Here is a 24,969-nt window from a genome sequence, read left to right on the forward strand (position 1 = left end):
AAAACAATTGAGCTCCTGGCAAATAGGTTTGCCATCATCGAGCTATTTGCATGATTCGTCATGTTGCAATCTGTCATCTCATTTGAAATGGAGTCATCTTAATGCACTGACAAGGACGGCGGATGGAACAGCAAGACAAGAGGACGCAGTGAAGCATGCATGCTTATATACACACACACACACACACACACACACACACACACACACACACACACACACACACACACAAACACACACGCATACGCAGCAATCAACTGCATACAGCAGAAAACAATCTGCCTCAGCAAAACTTTTCATTTTGATTAAAAACAAATGATATGGATGTCTTGCACTGCAGCCCCCCAGCATGTCACTCTATTTCTATGCAAATACAACTTCATGGTCCGCTTTCAATTATTCCGCTATGAGTGGCAGGCGGGCCCGTGGCCACGATCGGAGGGGGAATCCCAGTAGAGCACCACAAGGCGGAAAGAGGCCTGATCACCAAGTTGGAACGGCTCCAAAATCATGGTGTACATTTTTCTAATTTATTTTTTGTTGTCCTATAAATGCGCCACTCTCCTATAGAATTATACATAACATAACCTGCCTTTTTCAGCCTGTGAAAAACAAATATTCCTTCTACAATACCATCTTTTAAATTTAACGCAGGCGCACATTTTCATTCCAGGTTTGTTTACTCTCTCTAGTATTAGCTAAAAAAAAAGCAGCTAGTTCAAATTTATGGTAAAATCCTTATAAAGAGGCAGAAGTATTTATCACAGCATCATAGAAAACACTTTTTTAATCTTCTTTAGTGTTGCATGAGAAGAAAATTCCACAAAATCATAAAGATTTCATTTTAAAACACTTATTTTAATTTGGCGGATTATTTTACCTTGTTGAGTGCTCCAGCTCCAGTCAGGATAATATGCGAGTTGTCTACTTGAATGGTTCTCTGTCCCAGCCTCACCAGATAGGCCCCGATCCCTATTGCTCTGCATGTGACCTGAGAGGACGAGATAATCACGTTAAAGCTGCCGATACGTGATGAGAAAGCAGATGCAAGAGCAGGGCCACTTCAGTCTCACCAGGTTCATGGTGATGATCTCCTCATAAGCCAGAGAGGACTCTCCAGCAATCATTCCAGACCCTTTCAGGTTCTCTACACCCAGCCCCTCATCTTTCCCAATGATGTCGGTGATCTTGTACCTGCATGACAACACATATATTCACTCACAGGAAGATGTGACCCTACAATAGCTTTTTCTTTTCAGTCCATCTGCACTGTAATCTCAGGGGATTTGGTGACATCATGCGCACTTGTCTGATAATACAGCATCATACAGATTCATTTCCTTGAGTATGAAGTTAAGTGCTGATATGTTTAAAAAAAAAATAGATGTACCTTGATTCTCCCTCATCCTCCACGTGTTCACAGTGCACAGAGTTCAGGGCGGAAACTTTCTTGTAATCCTGAGGTGTGAGGTAGAGATACTTGAAACCCTGCAGTGGAAAATACAGAAGACTGTTTAGTTAAGACAAACAATTCTAAACTTAAGATGACAACAGAGAAAAGTCATGCTATATTGTTTGAAAGGCAGGAGAAGAAAAAAAAAAAAAAAAGGGTAAAACAAGGGAATGTTCTAAATCAGGTACCAGGGAACATGAACACAGTTCTAAACAAAACATGCAAACATATTTAAAAAAAATATGCAAAGAAAATAAATGAAACCACTCTTCGTGGCTGATCTTTTGTTGTCTGACCTTATATGGGTCAACGGGATCCTGCCAGGCCACGTGGAACATGTGTCTGATTTCCTCTGCCAGCCCGATGCGGGCACCACTGTTGGCTGCGATGTAGATCCGAGGGATGCCGCTCTCTCTCGCCATTTCTGAAGCTCGCAGGAACAACACGTCCTCCTGGGGCCCGAAGGAGCCGATTTTATGTGTGATGTCGTTGCTTATAACGATGATTTCACGTCCTAATGGATATTCAGGGGTACGCAGGGTCATCCGCCACGCCACCATACCGATCTAGACGGATAAGAGAGAAAGCAGGTATGTCAACACAACAGATGCTGAATATCTAGAGATAGATACAAAGATATTCTGATGATTGTTGGTGTAATCTGTACATTCATTTTGCAACATTTAATGGTTGTGGTAAAATAGAACTACAAGACCTAGGTATCATTTCTAAATGCACTTTAAATGGTGCATTCAGCTTTGCTATACATCAATAAGCATTTAAAGCACAGACAAAGAAACACAGAGACACCTACAGCATGCAAGGGACATTGCACTTTTTGAAAAAGGGGGTAAAAAAAAAAAGGTCAGATCAAGGTTTTTGTTTTATATCTTCTGCGGTCTGTCTTTAGAAACTGACCTCATTGCCCCCTGGGAGTCGGTTCATCTGCACCAACTGACCCTGAGCATCAAGAACCAGCTCTGTGAAAGTGAGCAGCTCATTGGGAAGAGGACATTTGGGTAAGTGAGCAAAGGCCTGGCTGGCGTGCCACAGCTTCTTCAGAGCCTGGGAATAAAATTAAACGTAAACAAGTCAGAATAGTCAGAGGCAGAGTCAAGGTTTATTGCCAAGCAGGTTTACACATACAAGGAATGAATATGTCTTTGTGTTTTGGTGCAAAAATATTTAACAATGAGGTAGAATGAAAGAGTGAGAAACTAGTTAACAGTACTACTCCTAATTTAAGGGGACAGGATCAGTACAAATGTTCAAGATGATGATGCCTTCAAAGATCTTACAGTATATGAAAATACAGAAACTGTGCAATGCAAAGCCAATAGTATGACTAAAAAGCTGGTTGACTGAGCATAGTGGTAGTACAAGTTCTGACAGTGTACCTGTCTGAACATTTCAGGGAAGTCATAGACATAGGTTGTGCCCAGAGACTGTGCCTGGAAGCGCTTGGACTGCAGCAGGTCCTTGGTGACGTAGGGTGTGTTTATAAGCATGCCGTGCAGCGGACCCTGCTTGTCCCCGTACGCTTGGAACATAATCTGTACACAGAAAAACACAAAGAGTCAATTTACAGATGCAGTGATACATAACATGACCCACCCTTGATAACATTTGTGAGAATGACAGTGATGATGGGGAAGATGATGACAGACAGCTGCAGCATCAGACTTGAGTCAAAGGGATCAGGTCAACATTTTATTGTGTTCTGGCTGCAGGTATGTTTAATGCAAGGACTTACAAATGCAGACACTTTGTTGAATTAAACACAGTGACACTCAGAGTATCTGGTAACTAGTTTGTAATTCCATTTAAGTCTTATAAATGATTGCTGTAAATGCAGCAGGTTTAGAATCTTCAAGTTCAACCCAAATTCAACTCCTCCCACCTACATTATGGTACAAACAAAGCAACCACATAAGAAGATGGTAAATGAACAAAGAAAGTGACATACTAAAAATGAGCGAGCAAAATTGGATGGATGTGGTGATGGACAGATGAATGGTTTGCCTAATGAAGAGTAACTTACCTGATCAGCTGCGAGGAGAGGCTGTTACTAAAATCTAGTCCACCAGGCTTAGAGCAACACACCACACTGGATCTCTACTCCCACTCAACAAATCTCACAGCCGAAACTCTAAATAAAAACTCCTTCCTCATCAAGTGAGGCTTGTAAACTGCATTCTACGAGCTGAGGCTTCCAGGATAGAGCTAAAGCCCTTACACCAGCAGGTGGACATTAAGTGGATGAGATGGATGATGGATGAGTGCCCCACCTGTCGGTCTTTGGGCCCCACCTGTCCCGTTCGGGAGTCGGTGACCTCCTTGTACAAGCTGATGTCCAGGTAGTAGCCTGATTCGTTAGTGAGGAAGAGGCGAATGGGGATTTGCTTTCCTGTCGGAGTCAGGCGGATGTTTATTTTCAGTTCAGCCTGCAGGACACGGAGCTTCCACAGACGGCTGCCGTAACGCATCACCATGGAGCGCACGGACTCCTCAATCTGAAGGTTGCAGAGAAACAGAGTAGAGTAAGAAGCATGCAGAAAACAGTCTAATTCCTATCAGAGAGTTGTGTGTGTATTCACAAACCTTTGATGGGTCCATGATGACAGTGGGGACAAAATTGAGGAAGATGTGGTTGCAGTCAGTTCGTACAGTTGTGTTGTTGAACGCCACCTCCAGCTCGTCCATGGCTTCCAGCAGCAGACGCTCTGCCTCATTGTGGAGGTACTCAAACGAGGCCTCCTGATAAAGGAACAAAAATAAACGGTTAAAATAATCAGAGGGAGACAAAAATGGGTTTGAGAGCCAAAACAAGTACGTCTAAAGTCTACTCGCTTCTGCACTGTCTTACCTTTGTGACCAGATCGGAGTGGCGGATGATGGCTCGCACAAAGAAGCGGTAGTCTGTGACCTCTGTGCCCACCTCTACACGTGCTGCGCCCAGGTAAAGGTGCATCTTGTGGTTCGCACACGGGATGGCAGTTAGGGCAAAGTTACGCATGCGGTTGAGCTCCAACTGGAAAGCTAGAGCAGGCTCCAAGTGACGATAGATCCTGTCCTCCTCAAACTGTTGACACACAGGAGATACATAATCAGACACAGAGACAAACAACACTGCCGAACTGTAACAGGACCTTTTTAAAGAATACTGAAGGAATTGTCTCTCTTTGGAAGTTAATTGCCCTTACATCATTTCTTTCCCTGACAGAAGGATCTCATATTTGAAATTTCAGGAGCTTTAATAAGATTAAATAGTAGAAATATGCCTGAGAGCCACATAGTTTAGGTAGTACATTAAATCAGGAAGCTACTAATGGGTGTCATTTCTCTTTAATTGAATTCATTATTTCAATGAGTTTGGCTTGGTCGTGTTAAAGCAGTGAAAATTTCAAGGGGAACTGGTGGACAGAGCATCTCTGATTTTCATGGAAAGAAATGCAGAGGTGCCAGGGAGGAGAAAAATTGTCTAACACAACCCTAACACTGTTCTGTGTCATCTCTTAGAATAAAAAAAACCAACCTTTTAATTTGAAAACTGGGGTATCTCTTGGAAAAATGTATAGATTTTAAATTGATTTGTCAATAATAATAATAACAATAATGATAATGTAATAATAATAGTAATCGTAGTAATAATAATAACAACAAAGACAACAACAACAGCACTAATAATAACAATAACGATACTGTAATATTAATAACAAAACATTAATAATAATCCTAATAATAACAATAATGATATTAATAATAACAACAACAACAGTAATAACAATAACAATACTGTTAATAATAATAATAACAACAACAAAAACAATAACCCTAATAATAATAATAATGATAATGATAATAATACCAACAACAACAACTTTAATAATAACAATAATAATAATAATAATAACAATAACAACCACAGTAATAATAATAATAATAAGAATAATAAGAATAAGAATAAGAATAAGAATAAGAATAAGAATAAGAATAAGAATAAATGGGGACTCACCTTGTCTCTGGCACGGAATGTGAAAAACTTGGGGAATTCTCTCTGTTTGGGAAATGAACAGGTACATAAATAAAAAAAAAATAAATCAACATCACAACAACAGCAAAGCAGATGGTTATAAGCACAGCAGTGTTAAGACTGAGACATCTACCAGCTAAAGAGCTAATCACAGCAGATGACCTATGCTGTTCTGTGATTGGCTTATATCACTACACAGGCATGTAAGAAGTATGATGCAGTGATGATCAGAACCATGATCTGCATGCATTGTGCTTATGCTCATTTACTGCTGTACTTCATCAGGGAATCACTGTGTATTCACTCAGACAGTAAGCTAGCATAGAAATGATAACAGGATGTATAAATAGAGCTCACTACGCTTATGAATAAAACATTTCTTTTTTTTCTTTCAGAGACATTTGATCCTCAGAATAATGAGCAGTGACCCTGTTTGATGTTATCAGAAGAAGTGTCCCACTCGCCAAAACAATGTCAGACCGATTGGACATGCTCTATCAGCAATAGTGCAGCTCCACAGTCATGATCTAACCTCTCATTACTCATCAGATTTACTATACACTTAGCAACAAAACCGTCTGGGTAAGCATACACGATGGTGCAGACAAAACTCCTCGGTGTAACAAGTGCCTCATAATAATGGCAACACAGGTAAGCGTGATTAGCTCTCATCAGAGACTGTTGTGCCGTCAAAAGAAAAATCAAAGCTATTGTGATGATGATGATGATGATGATGATGATGGGCATTTGTGACGATCTAACTCTGCTGTGAATCCCTGTTATTATCATCCGCAGGAAATGTGAGTGTTCTGTTGATAGTGGGTGAACCCCGGGAAGAAATGCAGTCCTTTGCGGTAAGGCAAAACAGACAGGGCATGAAAACAGTGCTTTGATTGAAGGCTCACTTTTGAGTTGGTGTTTGAAAGTAACAAACTTATACGATGAGGTCATGGTTCTGTGGCGTCAGACTTAAAAATAACTCAAACTTAAACTGATTCAGAGTTGGATTTATTAAAGTTGGAAGCTGCAGAGTTGAATAAGCCTCCTTTGAAATCAGTAAACCGCTCATTTAGATGATTCCTTTTGGATCATCTAAAAACTACCAATAGGGGGGGGGGCAGGAAATGCCTTCCAGGAAACAAAAGCTATCTAAATTAGCATATTTCATCCATTATTATAAAAATGTAAACAAAGGCATTGTGTGTTCTATTTTGTTTTTTTTTTATATATTTTTTAGTGCATTCCCACAACAGTGGTGATTATTTAACCACCTCGGGGTCAGTGGGGGTCACCGTTGTCTGGCACCGCTAATTTGGGGGACGCGGTCTGACATGTTTGGAAACCCCTGATCTACAGCATTGTTAAAGATATATATGGGAACTGACTGACTGAGTATTCAATGTACAGATTTCCAGTAGGATGTGTCTAATATCATTACAATAACATCAACCCAAGAGCCCCCCCCCACCCCACCCCACCCCACTGTGCTCAGCTCCTTTGTCTCCCTTTACTTACATGAAACCTTTGGTCCACCTCACAGTTGAGTTGCTTCCTGAAATCCTGTCATCATAAATGCAGCAAAAGCAAGGCATGCAGAAGAGATACAGAGACAAACAGGACAGTAAGCTAAATTATATGCAAATAATTACAGTAATGTCATTCAGCATCAAGTGACTAACAAAGTATTAGTAATTACATACGGAAAGATGAAGGACGATTAATGTGTAAAAAAATTGTTACATGCTATTCAGAACTGTTGAACTGGTGACATGCAGGGCAGCTGATTGTGAAAACAGGTAAGTCATTTTGTGGTTATAGATCAGGGCCCTCACCTTTTGAGCGACCAGGAAAGTCAGCCTGCGGATGCCGTGTTCAAACAGCAGAGATTTCTGCAGTGGGAAAAAGATGCATGTCAAGATGAGATCTTTTATTTCAAACTTTTCTAGCGAGATCAGGATGAAGTCTTTTGCTGTGGACCACTCCTACCTTTGTCTGAGTGAACTCTCGGAAGCTGGCAGCCAGGCCGTCGTCATCAGTGTCGCTGTCTGTCTTGATTGCCACATTTAGGATATGGATAGGCTCATCCTGGACGCTCTGGGAAGCAAGAACACCTTTTTATTTAAAAACATACTATAGATCCAATCCAATCCAATCCAATCCATTTCATTTATATAGCACATTTTAAAAACAACAAGGTTACCAAAGTGCTGCACAAAAAATACAAACAGTAGAAATAAATAATAGTACAATTTAAAATACAGTAAATCAAAAGACAAACAGAGACCAACACAAACTCTCATGCTGTATTAAAAGCCAAGGAGTAAAAAATAGTTTTAAGACAACATTTAAAAGTATCCAGGGTGGGGGGCATTTTGACTTGGGTGGGTAGCCCATTCCTCAGTTTAGGAGCTACCACTGAAAAAGCTCGGTCCCCCCTTGTCGGCTTCTTGGCACGACGAGGCACATCTGATCAGCAGACCTCAGTGCTCTGGAGGGGGCGTAGATGTGTATGAGGTCAGAGATGTACTGAGGTGCCAGACCATTTAGTGACTTAAAAACAAACAATAAAATCTTAAGATTAAATCTAAAATTGACAGGGAGCCAGTGGAGGGAGGCCAGAATGGGGCTGATATGTTCATGCTTGTGGTATCCTGTTAAAAAGGCGAGCAGCCGCGTTTTTTGACTAACTGTAAGCGAGCGAGGGAGGCCTGGTTAATGCCAGTGTAAAGTGCATTGCAGTAGTCCAAACGGGTCGAGATTAAAGAATGAATCAAGCACTCAAAATCATTAAAAGATACAACAGATTTAATGTAACTAATGTAAGATGAGTACAAGCCAAAGACTATTTATTAACATTTAGAGCTCTGTCATCACCTTGTTGTCCTCTTCACCATACAGGACGGGGTTTCCTCCCTCTGGGAAAGTGGGACTTGGGGGCGGAGAGTCAGAGAAACAGCTCAACACATCAGTGATGTTCCTGTAGAGGAGAAAAAAAGTTTTTCATCTTCACCTACCAAACTTAAATAAACTTCATGAGAGTAGTTTCTTTTCTCAGACTGACCTGGTGAACTCCAGGAAGGAGCGGAAAGCGACCATGGCTCCCATGCGCTGACATGGTGGTGTGAAAGACGTGTCCAGCAGAACATCACTGACGCTGGCTACATGCAGCATGCCGTAGTGGTTTAAGTTGGATGAGAATGACATCCTAGGGTATTGAAAAGGAACAGTTACAATGGGAACATGCTTTTAAAGTAGAAAGAGAGTGTAAAGACTTCCCACATTCACCGTAAAGAAGTGCACAACAGCTTGATTTGAAATGCTGCATTTGGAGGGAAGCACCTCAAAGCCTCACGTGTTAACTGAAGGAGACTTTCAGTATATAAACTGAGTGAGGTTCTAATTATTGAGAGCAAGGAGAAACAACACTACACCATCTTACGCGAACACCATGAGAGCAGCTACTGCATGAAAAAGATTTATGACACACCACATGTTAGGAAATTAAACCGATGTCCCTTTCAAAAGGAACTAGCAAAAATGAAACCATCAGAAAGACCCTTTTAAAAACTCCCATCCTTTTTTTTTTTTTTTACGTTAGTCTGATTATCAGCAACTATCCCAGAAATTACACCCACTCAAAAGGACTTGAGTTTTTTTTGTTTTGTTTGTTTCAAACCTGTCCACAGAATCCTCACTGGATGCTTTTTCCTTCTCAGCATTATCATTCTGAGACTTAATATCTTGTGCGTTTAGATCCTGGACTTTAGTATCCTGATATCTAGTGTCCGCGGCTTTTGCAAAGTCCATGATGGGAGCAGACATTTTCCTGGCAGGACAGTCACAGAGGTTTCAAGTTCAGGAGATTTGCACTGGTGTACAACATTTCCCCCCTAGCAGTTGAATTGAAATGATCTTACACTGCTTTACATCGCCCCAAAAATACTGAAGCAGATACACACACGCACCAGTTAGGAATATAACAGACACACACATACACACTCTCAGAGATGACACAGAGGCTGAATGCTAAAGGCCATGCTGTTGTCAGTAACGGAAGAACCATTGGGTTACTGAATCAGACCATCTCTGAGTTTTTAACCACTTTCATTTAGCAGATTTTTTTCTAACAAGCTTGATCTTGACTTGAATTAATACATAAATTATTGTGTTGACATGCATACAGCTAGTCTACAGACACTTGTCATCTTTGCAATGTAAGGAATTTTTACAATACCTGTTTAGAGTGGGGATGTTCCCTCTGCAATCAAACAACAGTGATTATTAAGTGGTTAGTGGCAGGCATCAGGAGAAGGGGGCAGTCAAGGTTTAGAAATGTGTGTCTGTCCTTCAGTGAGATTTGTTTTCAATTTATTGACATCCAAATGAATGCACTTAACTCTCTAGTTGTACAACAAACATTTCACTTACTGACTGCTCCCTTTAAAACATGCATCATGAGATCCAAAAGCCTCTTTGTCCTGATTTGTACTCTGAACAAAGGCAGCGAATCAGTTCAATTTTCATGCTGTCTTTAGTTCACACACAAAGGGTGCAGAATCATGCAATCACAGGTGTAAATTTAAAAACAAGCTGAATTTGAAACAGAATGAATACACGGACATACACTCACAGACAGACAGAGCACAGTCACACAAGGTAGGACGCAGAACTCAAGTTCACCACATTACTTCTTCTGTTACAAGCTTTTTGAAATGCTGTGCATGTACAAGGCAAATCCCAAGTTTGTCTTTGGTCTCTCTCAGAGTCTCTGAAGTTTTAAAACACACCCTGATTTATTTATTTATTTCCAGGACTTAAAAGGACGGGCAACTGGCATGAGACTGTTGATCTTTTGTTGCTCGTGGCACTCACTTCCTTTTGACAAACCGAGAGAAATATTTTTGGTCTTTGCAAAAATTACCTTCTTTTGCACATGAGGAGCATTTACACGGAGGACGACTATGGACAATGACGCACAGCTGGGGAGGACTCATGGCACCATGGATACATTTACTTAGTTTTCATCAGCACATTAAATATCTATCTGATGATGGCTGTGGCACAAAAAGGGTGATTTGGACCCCAGGAAGAGCAGTTGGCTACTTGGTTGTGGCACCTAGACCCATTGTGTAACAGATTTGACAATAGATGCAACAAAGATGCTAATAATGTGACTGAGGGTTAGCAACTGCTTCCACTACGATTTATTATTTTGATAAATGTATGTTGGTTCTTGGTCCGGCGTCACTGCCACTAATAGTAAATTCTATATTAAAATATGCGTTCAAGTTCCTGTCCACAGTGCCTTTCAAGGTGGGGGGAGCAGCAGATAAGGTGAGGCATAGCACATGAGAACTGCAGCTTTTCCTCCTGTCACAATACCTGTTGGGATGCGAGGTGGGAAGCATGAACTGGAACTCTACAACACACGTGTTGTCCTTCAGCTGTCGATGCTGAACGCTGTTGAGCTCATACGCTATGTATGCTCGGCGAACGTACACCTGAGGTGAAGACAAAAATACTTTGTGTGAATCTGCTGCGTTTGAACGTTCAGTAAAAGCGAGTCAAGTCAAATCAGTGTGTGGACTCACCTCCAGAGCAGCCATCCTGACTACCTGATTACTGTGGTAGAAGAAGTTAGGGAGAACATCAAAGATGGATGTTTCTGACAGGATCAGTTTCTAAAAAAAAGAAGAGGATCAATTAGTCATCTTGAATATTTTTTAAGAACACTAAATAAAGCCACAGCTCATTTCTCTTTACTGCCTACCTGCAGGTTCTCAATGCAGAACTGGTGTCCATACATGTCGATGGCAGAGAGGAAGATGGACTCCACCTGGTTGTGTCGCAGCTCGTAAGAGGGGAGGTGGGAAGCAATCAGCACCTGGAAGAGGATGAACAAAGTCCTTCACTATTTAATTATTATTTCATTAGAGTTACAACATTCTTTGTTCAGTTTGAAACAGTGTCCATGTCTTTGGCTCCAAAACATTCCAGTGTTAGTGGTGACATCTGCTGGTGAAGATCTCACCAGACATGAGGATGAAATAGCTTCCATGTCTGATGCATGTCTGTGTACTCAGGTAGCACTTGAGTTAAGTTTGAGCCTATCCACACTCTGCATAAGTCTGACTCAAGAAGAACCTATTTTAACTTCAACTCTTTGATCAATTTCCAAAAACTGATCTCACTAACAAAGAAAATCTGGATGTGAATTGATGGTAATGAGACAGTTTATGGCAGAATATAAACGTAAAAATCTAAAATGTTAGTTTCAGTTTGAGTCAGACTTGGGCGGAATTAATGCAATATGAGAAGATATTGATTTATTAACTGATCTCTATGTTTATCCTACTGCTCTACTGTTACTTTGTCTGTTTGCAATCTTTGGCCCAATTTTAATGTCCATACACTCTGCCACATAGACTTAAAGGTGTGTTTCAAGTGAGTGTGAAAGTGCTGAGTGCTACCCCAATTTCAAATCATGTGTGTGAGGGCTCTGATGCAGACTTTCGAAGCTAAACCGAAAGTCCAAATATCTGACAACTTGCTTTTCTGACTTAGCAAGAGATATTTGGGACGTGAAGTGATGCATATATAAATTATATCGTCCAGCCCTTCACTACATGTAAAAAATGCTTTGTGTATTGAAATAGTTTTCAATAAAGTCTGAACAAAAATCTTAAATCATGACTCTAATCTCTCTTCACTGGCTTCCAGTGGCAGCTCGGATTAAATTCAAAGCTCTTCTTCTGGCCTACAAAACAGTGACAAAAATGGCTCCTGCCTACCTGGAATCCCTCATCCAGGTCTACACTCCCTCTCACCCACTACGCTCTGCCTGTGAAAGAAGCCTGGTGCTCCCAGCCCAGCATGGCTCTAAATCTCTAGCTAGACTCTTCCCCATCTGTTGTTCCCAACTGGTGGAATGAAGGACCTAACTCCTTACGATCCGCAGAGTCCCTTTCTACTTTTAAGAGATGTCTGAAGACTCAACTGTTCAGGGAACAACCTGACTCTTCTCCTCTTTGTCCTCAGGGGTAGAGTGAATCAGAAGGTCTAAAACCCAGCTCTTATTGAATCTTTAGCACTGAATATTGAATGCTGTTGAGTGTTGAATGATATTGTTAACTTGAATTATTTGTTGTGATTAGCTGTGACTACATTGTCTTTAAAAAAAATTAAAAATAAATTCTTGATTGTGTTGTACATCGCTTTGGACAAAAGCGTCTGCTAAATGAAATTGCAGAATCGTAGAATTGTAGAATGACACAAGTATGGGTGTAACAGGAAAACCACAATTAACTTTATCTGTGACTAATGTATGACTCACTGTTTTGGTTTATTTATAGCACACATTCATAAAGTTGTTTATGTTTTTTAGTTCAATATTTGCAAATGATTAACACATATTTACACATGATAGTGTGTCCCATTCCCCTTTGTCACACCATCTCAAGCACTCATGTATTCATACATTGCATGCCTGACGTTATTTAAGTCATAAAGGTTCAGTCATTAGTCTTTTGGTGCAGATCAGGTTTGGGCCTCATCACCAAATGTCATTTATCTGCATGCGAGCATCTATACGCCCTGTTAACAGTTATCAAATGTTTCATGTGTAGTAATACCAAGTGTATGTAAATGCTCTGCACTTCATTTAGTGTTTTCAATGTAATGAAACATTTTGAGTCTTGATCTGACCTGTCGGGCCCGCAGAGCCACCTTGGCATTGGTGGTCTTGCTGAGCTGTGTGAGTTCAGTCAAGATGGCCATCAGCTCATCTGTCAGAGTGGGATCACGGCCACACAGCTGGTCCTAAACACAGTGGATAATGATGTTATACATAATGAAACATTGAAGCAAAATATCCTCCAGAGATGTACGACAAAAAGAGACAATAATGATAATAGCACACAGGCGTTATATAAAACCTTGTATGACATCTTAATTTGCAGTTGTAACAATATTTAGTATTTTTTGAGCTGCTCTGAAACAACACCGAAAGGCACTTACAATCAGCATAGTAACCAACAGGTTCTTCTTGGTGACTTGAGCGTGGGAGAAAATGTAGTTGAGCACGTTGGCCATGTCACCTTTGTTTTCCTCACGCAGAGCAAACACACACTTGTCGTAGTGTCCTAATACAAAACAACAACAAAGAAGAGCTTTGGTGAGCACTGATCAGAGAAACTGGATCAACAAATGCTGAGCTGTTGGGGAAGCACAAAGAGCCATGAGGAAAGAGCTCTACCTAGTGAGCAGCACAGGTAATGCAACACCTAAGAAATAACTTTAAGGCTTAAACCACATTTGACAGCAATCAGGTGTGTTCCCTCACCGTTCTGAAACTGGATCTCTACTTTGAGGTATTGTCTGAGCAGGTCCATCACCACCGCCTTCATGTGACCTCGGATGCCACTGCGATACCTGATACAGACAGAAACAGTGCAGATTGACACGCAGAACAATGCAGCGCTGTACTGCTAAAACATAACAGGAAGAAGTTTGATTTATAAGTGGAAAAGGTGAAAAGAAAATCAAGTAACTGTTATAAATGTATTCGTGTCATTCCAAAAAAATGCCCTAAAACGTTGTGTCCACCAGAGATGTTGTACTCACTTCTGCACCAGCTGAACAATGCTTTGTGTGTTCATAAAGAAGACCTCTCTCTCTGACTTCTTGTTGAGAGTGGCAGCATGGCTGTCCAGGATGTTTGCAATCTAGACAGGTGAGAGATTACAATACAAGCATATAATCCCAGTGGAAGCGGAGGCTCGTGAGCATTTAACCCCTGAGGCACCTCTGACCCTCAGAAAGGTTACTTGTATTGTATCAATTATGGTGTTATTATGTTATTATGGTGTGTGTGCATTTATGGATAGGTCACCTGCTGGCTGGGAAACTGGCAGAGCACAGAGGTGATGTTGCTGGCATACTGTGCCATCTCCTTCTTGATAGCTTTCTCCACAGCGGGAGGGATGCGACCCGACACACTCGTCATGATGTCCTGAAGCTCCAGCAGCGGCAGAGAGGGGTCACGCATGGTCTTCATCAACCTCTCCACCCACTCTTTCAGCTGCAGAAGACGCAGAAGACAGTGATTAAAAGGAACTTACACGTGGAGGTGCTGATGTTAGAGAGTAACCAGCCAGGTGCGAATGAACTGTTACCTTAACACTGAAGAAAGGCTCAGGGAGACAGAAGCCATTCATTATGTGAACCAGGTGGTCCAGTGTGTTGTGGAAGACTCTGTGGAGCTTCTCTCCTCTGAGAGCTACAGCCTGGATAGCTGGCAGGGCCCCAGTGTGCAGCTCCGCCTACAAGATAAATAAGTATGAGTCATTAAAATACTTAGAGTACAAACATTTTTGTGCATGTGCAGATGGAGAGAAGGTGGAGTGCTGTGAAGTAAAGATGCAACCTGATGTGAATGCCAAATCCTACAGTTCTGATAAATCATGTTTGTCAAATAAAAAAGAGCAAAATGTGCAGATTTCTGGTCAGATAATAAAGCTGAAAAAAAGTGCAGTGACATAATTGCTTTATTAATTGTGCCTCCGGCTATCTGAAATTAGCTTATTCACCTTCAGATAACTGTGTCATCATCTTGGCTGGCACTCTCAATTTCCTGCTTCATTGATATCTTGACTTTATGATAGGACTTGTTAAAAAAAAAAATCCCAAAAGGTGCCCAAAACACCCAAATGACTGATAAATAAAGCTCTCGGGGTAAGTAGTAGGGGTGGGTGATGATCAAATTTCCTGTTCAATTACACTCACCATAAGCCTCTCAACACTGTTTTTAATTATCTTTGTCGCTATGTTTTACGGTGTCCATACCAAACACACCATTGCCTCATGTTTGAAGCACTTAATTGGCTTCAGCCTAAAACAAGAAGACAATTTCATTGGCTTCAGTTTATTTTTTCATGGTTCAATATTCATCTTCATACTCCCTCAGACATACGCAACATCCCTTCTTCATTGTCCCCAGAATCCATAAAGAAATTGGTCGCAGGTCATTCAAATTCAAAGCCCCATCTGATTGGAATAATCTACCCCTTCTCTTAAACCCATCACCTCCATCCACTGCTTTAAATCAAATTTGTTTTATCATTTAAAAACAAGATGTTCCTGTTACTGATGTGTGCTAATGTGCTTTTTTGATGCCTTTCTCTTTGTTGATGAAGATGGATTCCATCCATCCATTATCTTGACCGCTTATCACGGGTCACCTGGGGCTGGAGCCTATCCCAGCTGGCTTCGGGCGGAAGGCAGGGACCTGGACAGGTCGCCAACCCATCACAGGGCTAACACAGAGAGACAGACAACCATTCACGCACACAGTCACACCGACGGGCAATTTAGAGTGATCAGTCAACCTGGTGAGCATGTTTTTGGACTGTGGGAGGAAGCCGGAGTACCCGGAGAGAACCCATGCGGGGAGAACATGCAAACTCCACACAGAAAGGCACCTGGGGATTCTAGCTGTGAGGCACCAGTGCTACCCACTGCACCACTGTGCAGCCCTGATGCTATCTTTTGTCAAGATTTTGTTTAATGGCAGGGTGCTGGGTGAGTCCAGGAGTGAGTAAGGGTGAGGGAGAGTTGTCTGTGTTTGTGTATTTGTGTTTGTTGTGATTTACTGTTTTGTGTGTATTAACTTGCTTTGTTTTTTGTTGGGACCCCTTCAAAACGAGATGCTGCATCTCAAGGGGCTATCCTATAATAAATAAATTACAAATATTTGGGTTCTAACAGTGATGAAAAACAAAATTGAGAATTGATGATGTTTGTGCAAATACCTGGCAATGTCATGTGAAATAAACCAAGAGCACCCTCTCTTTTGCAGTAGTGGATTTTGCAACACTGTTCATTTATAGATTCAGACTAAGAGCAGACAGCAGTTCTTGCAAATGGCAGAATAGACAGTTATTAGCTTCTCCTAGTGCTAGGGAGCGACACAACATCCTGACATCTGATGGGGCAGACAGCCAAAATGTATTTTTGTACTTTAGGTGAGAGTGCCATCAGCAATCGGCAGCAACCTAATTCAATTTGACCCTTTTTGTCCCTTTTACTGTCAACCTGAATTTGTGGATGCCCAACCTCCCTTAGACAAACTCAGGCTCATGTTAAATTCCGCTGGAGCTAAAATGTCAGATTAATGTTAAACCATCATGCTCTCAGTATTGAGCAAAGAAATGTGATGCTTTTGGCCTTTCTTAAGTAATTAAGTAAGCAAGTTGTGTGTATACTTGCAGCTGCTCAATACTGCATTAGATTACAGCCTGATGTATACTGGTACCTGTTGAACCCTGCTTGGGTCATCCAGCTGGAGTTTGGCAATGACACAGCCTGGTTCCAGTGCTGCCCCAGCCCTCTTCACATAGTGAATACAACCAGACTCTGCAGCTGTGAGGGTCATCACCATCTTCATCACCTGGAATTTACAAAAACAAAGATTACTTTTGAACAAATCATCAAACAAAGAAAGTGGATGTGAGCTAATTCTGTCTTTCTGTACCTCTATTTCAGCATAGCACTGGCCAGAAAACACATGACCGCCATCTTCCACTGTGTACTGGATGAGTTTCCCTGCGGAAGGAGATCGCAGCAGCGAAGGATCATTCTCCTTTTCAAAGACACAAGTCTTGTTCCCGATGGTGATTCGATACCTGCAAGGAAGAAAAAGACAAACATTATAATACACATATTTGTCAAACCAGTGATGAAGTTACTAAACTGGCCTTTCTTCTCTTCTTACCTGTCCACCTCCTCCTTCATGTAGGTGGTGTAGCTGCTTCCATCATAAGACAACAGAAGGCCTCCATCGCTGAGCCTATGGACGTCAACCTCTGCAGACGAGTGGTTCATGATCACCACGTAAGAGTTGGGAGACTGGCGGGTCACTTTCAGGACATACTTAGTGCCTTCATAGATCAGCTCTACCTCCACAGTGTTGAGCAGTGTGTGTGCTGGCAGCACCTGGCCCCTGGTTGGAGGGTAGAGAGAACGGGTCATGTTTTCTATTCAAACACTGCACATGTTTGGTTTCTCCCATGACACAACATAGTTTTACCTCTCCAGAGAATGAAGGAAGTTGGACACACTGTTTCTCAGATTAACATCTGCAACATGGAGAGCCCCGCTGACAATCCCCAGCATGGTGTCGGGTCGCTCTGCCTGCACAGGAACAAACACTTTGCTCCTTATTTTAGAAACTATTCAACTGAAATTCAGTCTTTCTGCCAGGGTTATAATATTGTGACTGTTGAGTGGCATCAAAGCTTTGTATACCTGCATCTTCTCTGAGATGAGCCTGTCAAGCCAGCCAGTGTCAATGCTGTTGTGCTGAAAGCTTTCTGTCTCCAACAGCTTAATGAGGTATTCTACTGTTGTCCTGAAGTCTCCTCTGATAGACAACTCCTTCAGAGCCACCACCATGTTACTAGAAAAAAGAAGAAATAACCACATAAGTCAAATAGACAAACCTTTGGATTGTACAGCTGCGTAAAAATACATCCATTGGAAGTTTCTGACAAAAAGGCAAAGTTCAACTCACGAGATTGCCTCTTCCCTGTTCTCTCCCCATGAGAAACAGTGTCCAAACTGGGAGTCAGCAAACTCATGCAGCCCTCCAGCGGCTGCAACACTGAAGTACCCCCACACATTCTTATTGCTGCGGAAATTCAACTCTTGCACCGTGCCGGAGCTTGGCTTGAAACCCTGCAAACACATCACAGTCCCAACTAAAAACAGCTTACCTGACCTTTAGAAAAGTCACAACAAGGGGCTTTTATTTATGGTACAACAGGATTACAAAGTGAAGAGTTTAATGAGAACCACCAAAACAGAAATCCTACACTCTGTGTAACCTTTAGCTGGAAATGTTTCGTGCAGCAGCCAGGAGAGAGGGAGGCTCACCTCGTCAGGATTTTCACTGGTGATACGAGCTGCGATGACATGGCCCCGAGGGGAGGGGGCTGTTGACAGACCCTCAAAGTCGATCTGAGAGTCTCCCCAGGGCTGGACCCCATAAAGCATCCTGATGTCTTTGATCCTTTGAAGAGGGATACCCATGGCAATCTGAGGGGATATGGCGGTATTAGTATTACACAAGTTTATCAACACATTGCAACACACATGTGGACTGCTGCTTTGAATGATGGCATGCTTATTAGATATTTGTTAACACCGTGTTTTCAGCTTTATACACTTATATATGATATCTTGCTGGGAGAAAGTGAGTTTAGTCTCATCCTCTGTGCCATACAGTGTGTGTAACTCCCACTGTAACACCCGATCAGCCTGTCTACAAAGCTTTCCCAGCATGCTGCCCTTCAGCCTGACTGCCACTGACCTATTTACACACAGTCCCTAACACTGCAGGGCAAACCACGTGACCACCCGCTGCCACAACCACTGCATCTCCGACAATGTTGCTGCATATTGCCTCCTTTTTTGCAGCCGATTGCCATGGAGACAGGGGGCCCATCTAGTGTTGAGCAATGAGGCGTGCTAATTTTGCTTTTTTGCAGGACAGTAGTGGACTTGAATGCACTGTATGTGATGTAACAACAGTGTGCTCCATGTGTGAGTGTGAAGCTGACCTGCAATTGGGCGGCTGGCAAGTTGACATCTGCAACCATCTCAGTGCAAGGGTGTTCCACCTGCAGACGGGGGTTGAGCTCGAGGAAGTAGAAGCTGCCATCCTGGCTGTAGAGGTACTCCACTGTCCCCGCACTCACATAGCCAACCATCTTAGCAAGCTGGACTGCACACTGGGGAGAGAAAGAGATACTTTAGTACTATAGGGGTTCAAATCTGTTCTAAATTCAATGATCTGTAAGACTGTTCATTGCATGGTATAGCTTTAATCTTGTTTAATCTTGTTCTCCTGTCACCCCCTACTGCAAGAATCTTGGCATCACCTTTGATAAAAACCTTAACTTCAACCAACATATCAAAACCACAGTTCAGTCTTGTTTTTACCAGCTAAGCAAAATCTCTCAGATCAGGCCCTTCTTTTCACACCATAACCTAGAAATTGTCATCCATGCCCTCATGACTTCCCGATTAGATTATTGTAACTCACTCTACACCTGCCTAAGCAAACACAAACTCTCAAAACTCCAGTTATTCCAAAACGCAGCTGCCAGACTCCAAACACACACCAAGAAAAGGGAACACATCACACCAATTTTAGCCTCCCTTCACTGGTTGCCTGTGGGTTTTAGAATTGATTTTAAGATTTTAACACTCACTTTTAAAGCAATAAATGGACTGGCCCCTGAGTACCTAAGTGAATGCCTTAAAATGTATGTCCCAAACTGCTGCCTAAGATCCTCCGGCAGGTCCCTCTTGGAACTTCCAAGGGCGAAGTTAAAAACCAGAGGTGACCGGGCCTTTGCGGTCAGGGCCCTGTCACTCTGGAATGACCTGCCGGAGGAGATCAGGCAAGCCACATCCTTGTCCTCTTTTAAATCTCTTTTAAAAACACACTTTTTTTCAAATGTACTTTTACTTCTTAACTCATCACTGACTTTTTAATTTCTGCATGGTTTTTATTATTGTTTTTTACTTAACTCATTTTAGCTCTCCTAACCTTTGTCATGTGCTTTTGTGTTTTATCTCGCTATGTCTTGCACTCTGTAAAGCACTTTGTAAACATGTAAACATTTAAAAGGTGCTATATATAAATAAAATGTATTATCATTATTATTATTCAATCTGGATTTGTTGATGCAGCAACAATTAGCGTTAACAGACGATGGTTTTTGGAAGTGATTTTGAGCCCGTGCAGTGATTTCCAGTGCAGAGTTATGTCTGTTTGTAATGCAATGCAACCCGAGGGCCAGAAAATCACAGCCATCCAGTATTGGCTTTTGGCCCTCATGTACAGAGATTTCTTCAGATTCTCTCATTTTTTTGACATTGTGAACTTTAGATGAAGAAATCCCTGAAATCCTTGCAATTTTGGGCAGAGGAACATTATTCTGAAATTGTTTAACTATTTGCTGATGAAGTCTTTCATAGAGTAGTTTACTTCTAAGTCACTCAGCCTCTCTAGAAGGCACTTTTATGCTTTTTCATGCTACTAACCTGTTAGAATTTAGCCTAGTTAGTTGGGAGGTGTCTGTCCAGTTGTTGTTGTTTTAGCATTACACAACTTTTTCACTGTTTGATGTCCCTATTGCGACTTTTTTGGAACATATTGCTGACATGAAACATAAAATGAGCATAGATTTTGAGCATATCCTGAATGCCTTATTGGAAAACCTTTTGTACAGAACACACTCTGCAAAAAACCAACGATGCAGCACATTTAGCAGAGCAACACAGCTGAGCAGAGGATGATATGGCCAGAATTTGATAAAAATGTATAATAAAATAAAATACTCTCCTACACAGGGTATTTGTGATAGTAGCCTTCTAGGTAGTCTTGTTGGAGCAAATGAACTTCGTAAAGGCTGTGTTCATTATAATTTAACAAGTCTGTATATGGGGCTTCAGTGGTTCGAGTGTGGCCTGTGTACAGAGAGGCTATAGTTTTCAAAGTGGGCAACCTGTGGTCCTTTGCCAAATGTCATTTCCCACTCTCTCTTCCCAGTTTCCAACTCTATTTACTGTCCTATCATATATGAAATGACAATGCTGTACCCTTTCCATGTCCTCAAACACATCAGAGGTAGCGATGGTAGCAGGAGCCTCTTCTATGATTTTCTGGTGCCGTCGCTGCACAGAACAATCTCTGCCAAACAGAGAGATGGCGTTTCCATACTGATCAGCCAAGATCTGGACCTCTAGATGGCGGGCATGCTTTGCTAGCTGCATGACAAAAATAGGTGATCCTGGGACTTCTGCCTGAACCTGGAACACCAAAGAGAAACAAAATATTTTAGTCATACCCTGGATTTTCTAAATATCATTTATTTTGATTCATTTGTAATTCTTCATTCTTCAAGTTTCAACAAACCTGTCTATAAAGGTTGGGGAAATCATCAGCACAGTTGACTTTGCGGATACCTTTTCCTCCCCCTCCCTCTGAGGCTTTTATCATCACAGGGTAGTCGACTTTCTCTGCGGCCTGGTAAGCAAAACATACAGCTTTACAGAAGTACATGTACAAGAACATACATGTACACGAAAGAACATGCAACATTGGTTTTGCATTTTGAGCTGTCATTTCGTTGGCATGCTTACCTTTAGGCCATCCTCTACACCTTGGATGCAGCCAAGCTCGTACACGTCTGAAGGAACATTGATGACTCTCTTCTTCTGGTTGCTCTCTGTCCACTCTACTGTCAGGCCTGAGGAGGATCAAGGGTTACATATAGAGCAGACGAACCTCTGCACTGAGAAACTGTGTGATATGTGTTATGTGAGATCTGAAGGATTTGACTTGAGTACAAAAAAAACAATCACCTTTTCTAATTCTGAGAGTTATTTGTTGATTTTAAAAGGTGTTTATTTTTGCAAAGAAGATCGTAAACAGCCTTAAAAAGAAGGACAGCTGAGGGCCCCACACTAATTATAACCTACCTGAACCGCTCCAAGGCAGAGTAGGAATTCCAGCTGTCTGAGCAACGATAGACGAGGCGATTTTGTCGCCTAAAGCCCACATAGCCTGACTCGGGGGACCTGAGGAAGGAGTAGGCAAAAAAAGAAAGTTATTTTAGTTGCCTTAACTGTAATTTAAAGGCTCAACCAAGTGTAAGAAGCGTATCTTACCCATGAAAGCAATGCCATTCTTATGAAGAAGCTCTGGGAGTTTGGGGTTTTCTGAGGCATGACCCCATCCAGCCCACACAGCCTGTAAGGACCAAAATAATAAATCAATCGTACAATTATTAATAACTTGGGGAGGACTCTATAAACACAAAAGAGGAGTGGTGTTGAAGTACCTGAACCGGTATGCGTTTAGCTATGTCAAGAATGAGCTCCACATTGGCATAGTTGTTGTTATTAGTCCCTCCAGGTACAGGGACGTAATGATCTGCCATTTTGATGTATTCTGTGAGAGACAGAAGCACAGGAAATATTTTATACTTCCACAAAACAAGAGTTCTTTCCCTTAATAAGCTATGATATTTGGATGCCTTGCAAAATAGATAAAGGACAGTAACTGCAGCATAGGTTTCAGTAAGTTATTGGGGCATTGGCTCTATCATGCTGAAGCTCACCGGCATTGGCCTTTAGGTCCTCTGGCGTCACCATCACAACAAAGCGGATTGCCCTTTCATTGCGAAACATCTCATAGGCCCAGCGACGGATGGAGCGCATGCATTTAACCGCAGCAATGCCATTATTGGCGATGAGCACCTGGAGAGGCAAACAGTAGAGATAGCAATGTTACTTTGCTCCACTAAGCAAGAGAAATACTTGTGCTATGTCTAAATGCATGACGTTATACCTTAAATGTTATTACATGTCATGCTTGTGAGATTCAAACATGCAAAACACTATATTTCTTTAGATTTGTCACTTCTATTTTTCATTTACGGTTCATTGTGTACATAGCTATGGTTTATTTTCTGAATATGTTTTCATTTGTTGCACTTTCAGCATCCTCACCTTCTCAATCACTTTGTTGCCACCAAAGCGGGTGACAAATTCAGCAGGAGAAGCCACAGTGAAGTCCCTCTGGAGGTCAATACGTCGGCGATCTCTGCCTTGCTTCACCAGGTGCAGCCCTGACATGCTTGGCCTGTTTAGAAACATACAAAGAATGCATTTAATGGCCTTTTGTAACACCTCCAGGTTTGGACAGAACGGAGTTTGAGGCAGCTTATGGGCTCTTTGTTCACATTTACAAAACGTAAAAGTTTAGAAATCAAACTGCAAGAAGCAGAGAGTGATCATGTCTTTTGGCAGCAGCTTTAACAACAGTGTATGTTTACAGCCAAGCAGATAAAAAAAAGGGCACTGATATCAACTCATGTAGATAAGAGAGCTGCTGATTGAAAGAGTAGCTGGTTGACGACTGTCTTTTATCACAGAGTTTACAGCTTGTAAAAGAGTTACAGCCACCTTAGGGTGAGCATTACAGTAAGCGTGAGAACCAGTTCATGATGGGATGATGGCACTGATTTGCATGTTTGAAAAGCAGAAGTGAAGGGGGCAGAAATGATACCTTCAAGAAGAAAAACTGTCACCTCAAAGAGTTACTATTGACATCCTTACACATCATGCATGACATGACAGGTCACTTTAAACATGCTAACATGCTTGGGCAAGCATCTCCAGCAGCACTTAACGGTTACCGGCATATTCAAGTCAAGCTCCACCCAAAGGGGAACCAATGTAGGGAATGGTTATGGCAGGGGGAGGGATGTGACTATCAGCTGGAGGGTGTGGCAGTGCCTGGGCTCGTTTGGCTGGCTGGCTTCTGTGGCCTGATACTGCATTATTGCATTACTGGAGGGCTCTCTCCGCTGGAGGGCTCTCCGCTAGACGGCTATTCAGTCTTTGTTGAATGAAGGCTGCAATTTCAATCCAGATGTGGAGCGAGAGCTGGTTCTGTCCTATGAGAGGGATGGTACAGGGGGTGGAGGAGGCAGAGCCCCCCCCCCCCCCCCCCATCAAGTACATCCAGTTTTAAAAGTGCTGTCAAAGCTACTCTCAGTATGTAACCCCTACCTTCAAACACACACTCTCCCTTTCTCATCCTCTTTGTTTTTGTGAAACTGAAGAAGTAAAAGCAGAGAGAGAAATGCAATCATTGAAAAAGAGAAGATTCAGATGATTACTTGAATCTTAAGCTGGAAGAAGACAATCAAATCAAAAGAAGGCAGTCAGTGGGGTGACAAGAAAAGAAAGAGACCACGGGGTCCATGTGGCTGCAGGCATCATGAACAAAAAGAATTAGACAAAATAGTGGAAAAAAATTGAAAAGCAGTCTCAAATCTTTGAGTCAGCTGGATGGGAAAATGTGTGCGATGTTCCAGGAAATACTCTGTTACCAAAATAGGCAGGATCTTCCTCAAATTTCTCACCCAAATCATTCATGAAGTTTAAGTAAAAAAAAAGTTAATCTATAAGCTACACTGTCTGTGAACATGAAATGAAAGATCCAGGGCACACAGAGAGACCAAAGACTTCTGCAAGCTTTCTGCAAAGTTGTGTCAGCATCACATAGCTCCTTTACACTTTCTGGTTGGGAATTTCTCTGTGTGCACATATTTCCACCTCTCCAAAACCAACATTATGCACTCTATGATAGACTCAGCATTCAGTAACAGAGAAACCTTCAGCAGCATGCACAGCAGCTACTGAAACCACATTTTTGCACACGTGCTGCAAAATGGAGCTACCCAGCAAAGAGGGAGGTGTATCTAGAATGAAGTGAGTGCACTCATTCTAGACACACAACTAGTTTCATTAAGACTGCATTGATAGCTGCAGGTTCTCTATTTGTCTCTCATGTATGCATGTTTTTTAATGAAGCAATGTAACCCAGAGCAGATATCTTTAAGATGTA

At 41.8% G+C, this 24,969-nt stretch overlaps 1 protein-coding gene across 2 annotated transcripts in view; it reads right to left on the bottom strand.

The window, feature by feature from the left end:
- acaca (acetyl-CoA carboxylase alpha) overlaps positions 1–24,969 on the bottom strand; it is a 40,286-nt gene that overhangs the window by 13,010 nt on the left and 2,307 nt on the right. The window contains exons 3-44 of one of the 2 annotated variants that reach the window (XM_034683095.1): positions 23,064–23,196; positions 22,673–22,811; positions 22,394–22,503; positions 22,221–22,302; positions 22,032–22,130; positions 21,693–21,799; positions 21,466–21,576; positions 21,150–21,359; positions 19,100–19,270; positions 18,414–18,575; positions 18,052–18,215; positions 17,787–17,937; positions 17,569–17,672; positions 17,254–17,481; positions 17,014–17,164; positions 16,795–16,929; positions 14,657–14,803; positions 14,374–14,562; positions 14,106–14,206; positions 13,825–13,913; positions 13,500–13,624; positions 13,188–13,301; positions 11,254–11,367; positions 11,075–11,164; positions 10,866–10,984; positions 9,718–9,741; positions 9,160–9,309; positions 8,545–8,688; positions 8,358–8,460; positions 7,470–7,577; positions 7,316–7,372; positions 6,999–7,043; positions 5,466–5,507; positions 4,317–4,532; positions 4,052–4,207; positions 3,739–3,963; positions 2,848–3,003; positions 2,369–2,515; positions 1,747–2,016; positions 1,388–1,485; positions 1,071–1,191; positions 878–988 (exon numbers count right to left, since the gene is read on the bottom strand). In XM_034683095.1, the coding sequence (XP_034538986.1) occupies positions 878–988; positions 1,071–1,191; positions 1,388–1,485; positions 1,747–2,016; positions 2,369–2,515; positions 2,848–3,003; positions 3,739–3,963; positions 4,052–4,207; positions 4,317–4,532; positions 5,466–5,507; positions 6,999–7,043; positions 7,316–7,372; positions 7,470–7,577; positions 8,358–8,460; positions 8,545–8,688; positions 9,160–9,309; positions 9,718–9,741; positions 10,866–10,984; positions 11,075–11,164; positions 11,254–11,367; positions 13,188–13,301; positions 13,500–13,624; positions 13,825–13,913; positions 14,106–14,206; positions 14,374–14,562; positions 14,657–14,803; positions 16,795–16,929; positions 17,014–17,164; positions 17,254–17,481; positions 17,569–17,672; positions 17,787–17,937; positions 18,052–18,215; positions 18,414–18,575; positions 19,100–19,270; positions 21,150–21,359; positions 21,466–21,576; positions 21,693–21,799; positions 22,032–22,130; positions 22,221–22,302; positions 22,394–22,503; positions 22,673–22,811; positions 23,064–23,196 (5,518 nt within the window). The remainder of the gene's footprint in view (positions 1–877; positions 989–1,070; positions 1,192–1,387; positions 1,486–1,746; positions 2,017–2,368; positions 2,516–2,847; positions 3,004–3,738; positions 3,964–4,051; positions 4,208–4,316; positions 4,533–5,465; positions 5,508–6,998; positions 7,044–7,315; positions 7,373–7,469; positions 7,578–8,357; positions 8,461–8,544; positions 8,689–9,159; positions 9,310–9,717; positions 9,742–10,865; positions 10,985–11,074; positions 11,165–11,253; positions 11,368–13,187; positions 13,302–13,499; positions 13,625–13,824; positions 13,914–14,105; positions 14,207–14,373; positions 14,563–14,656; positions 14,804–16,794; positions 16,930–17,013; positions 17,165–17,253; positions 17,482–17,568; positions 17,673–17,786; positions 17,938–18,051; positions 18,216–18,413; positions 18,576–19,099; positions 19,271–21,149; positions 21,360–21,465; positions 21,577–21,692; positions 21,800–22,031; positions 22,131–22,220; positions 22,303–22,393; positions 22,504–22,672; positions 22,812–23,063; positions 23,197–24,969) is intronic. The other variant, XM_034683097.1, reaches the window with a different exon arrangement.

The sequence above is a fragment of the Notolabrus celidotus genome, chromosome 5 (assembly GCF_009762535.1).
Source record: "Notolabrus celidotus isolate fNotCel1 chromosome 5, fNotCel1.pri, whole genome shotgun sequence".
NCBI lineage: Eukaryota > Metazoa > Chordata > Actinopteri > Labriformes > Labridae > Notolabrus > Notolabrus celidotus.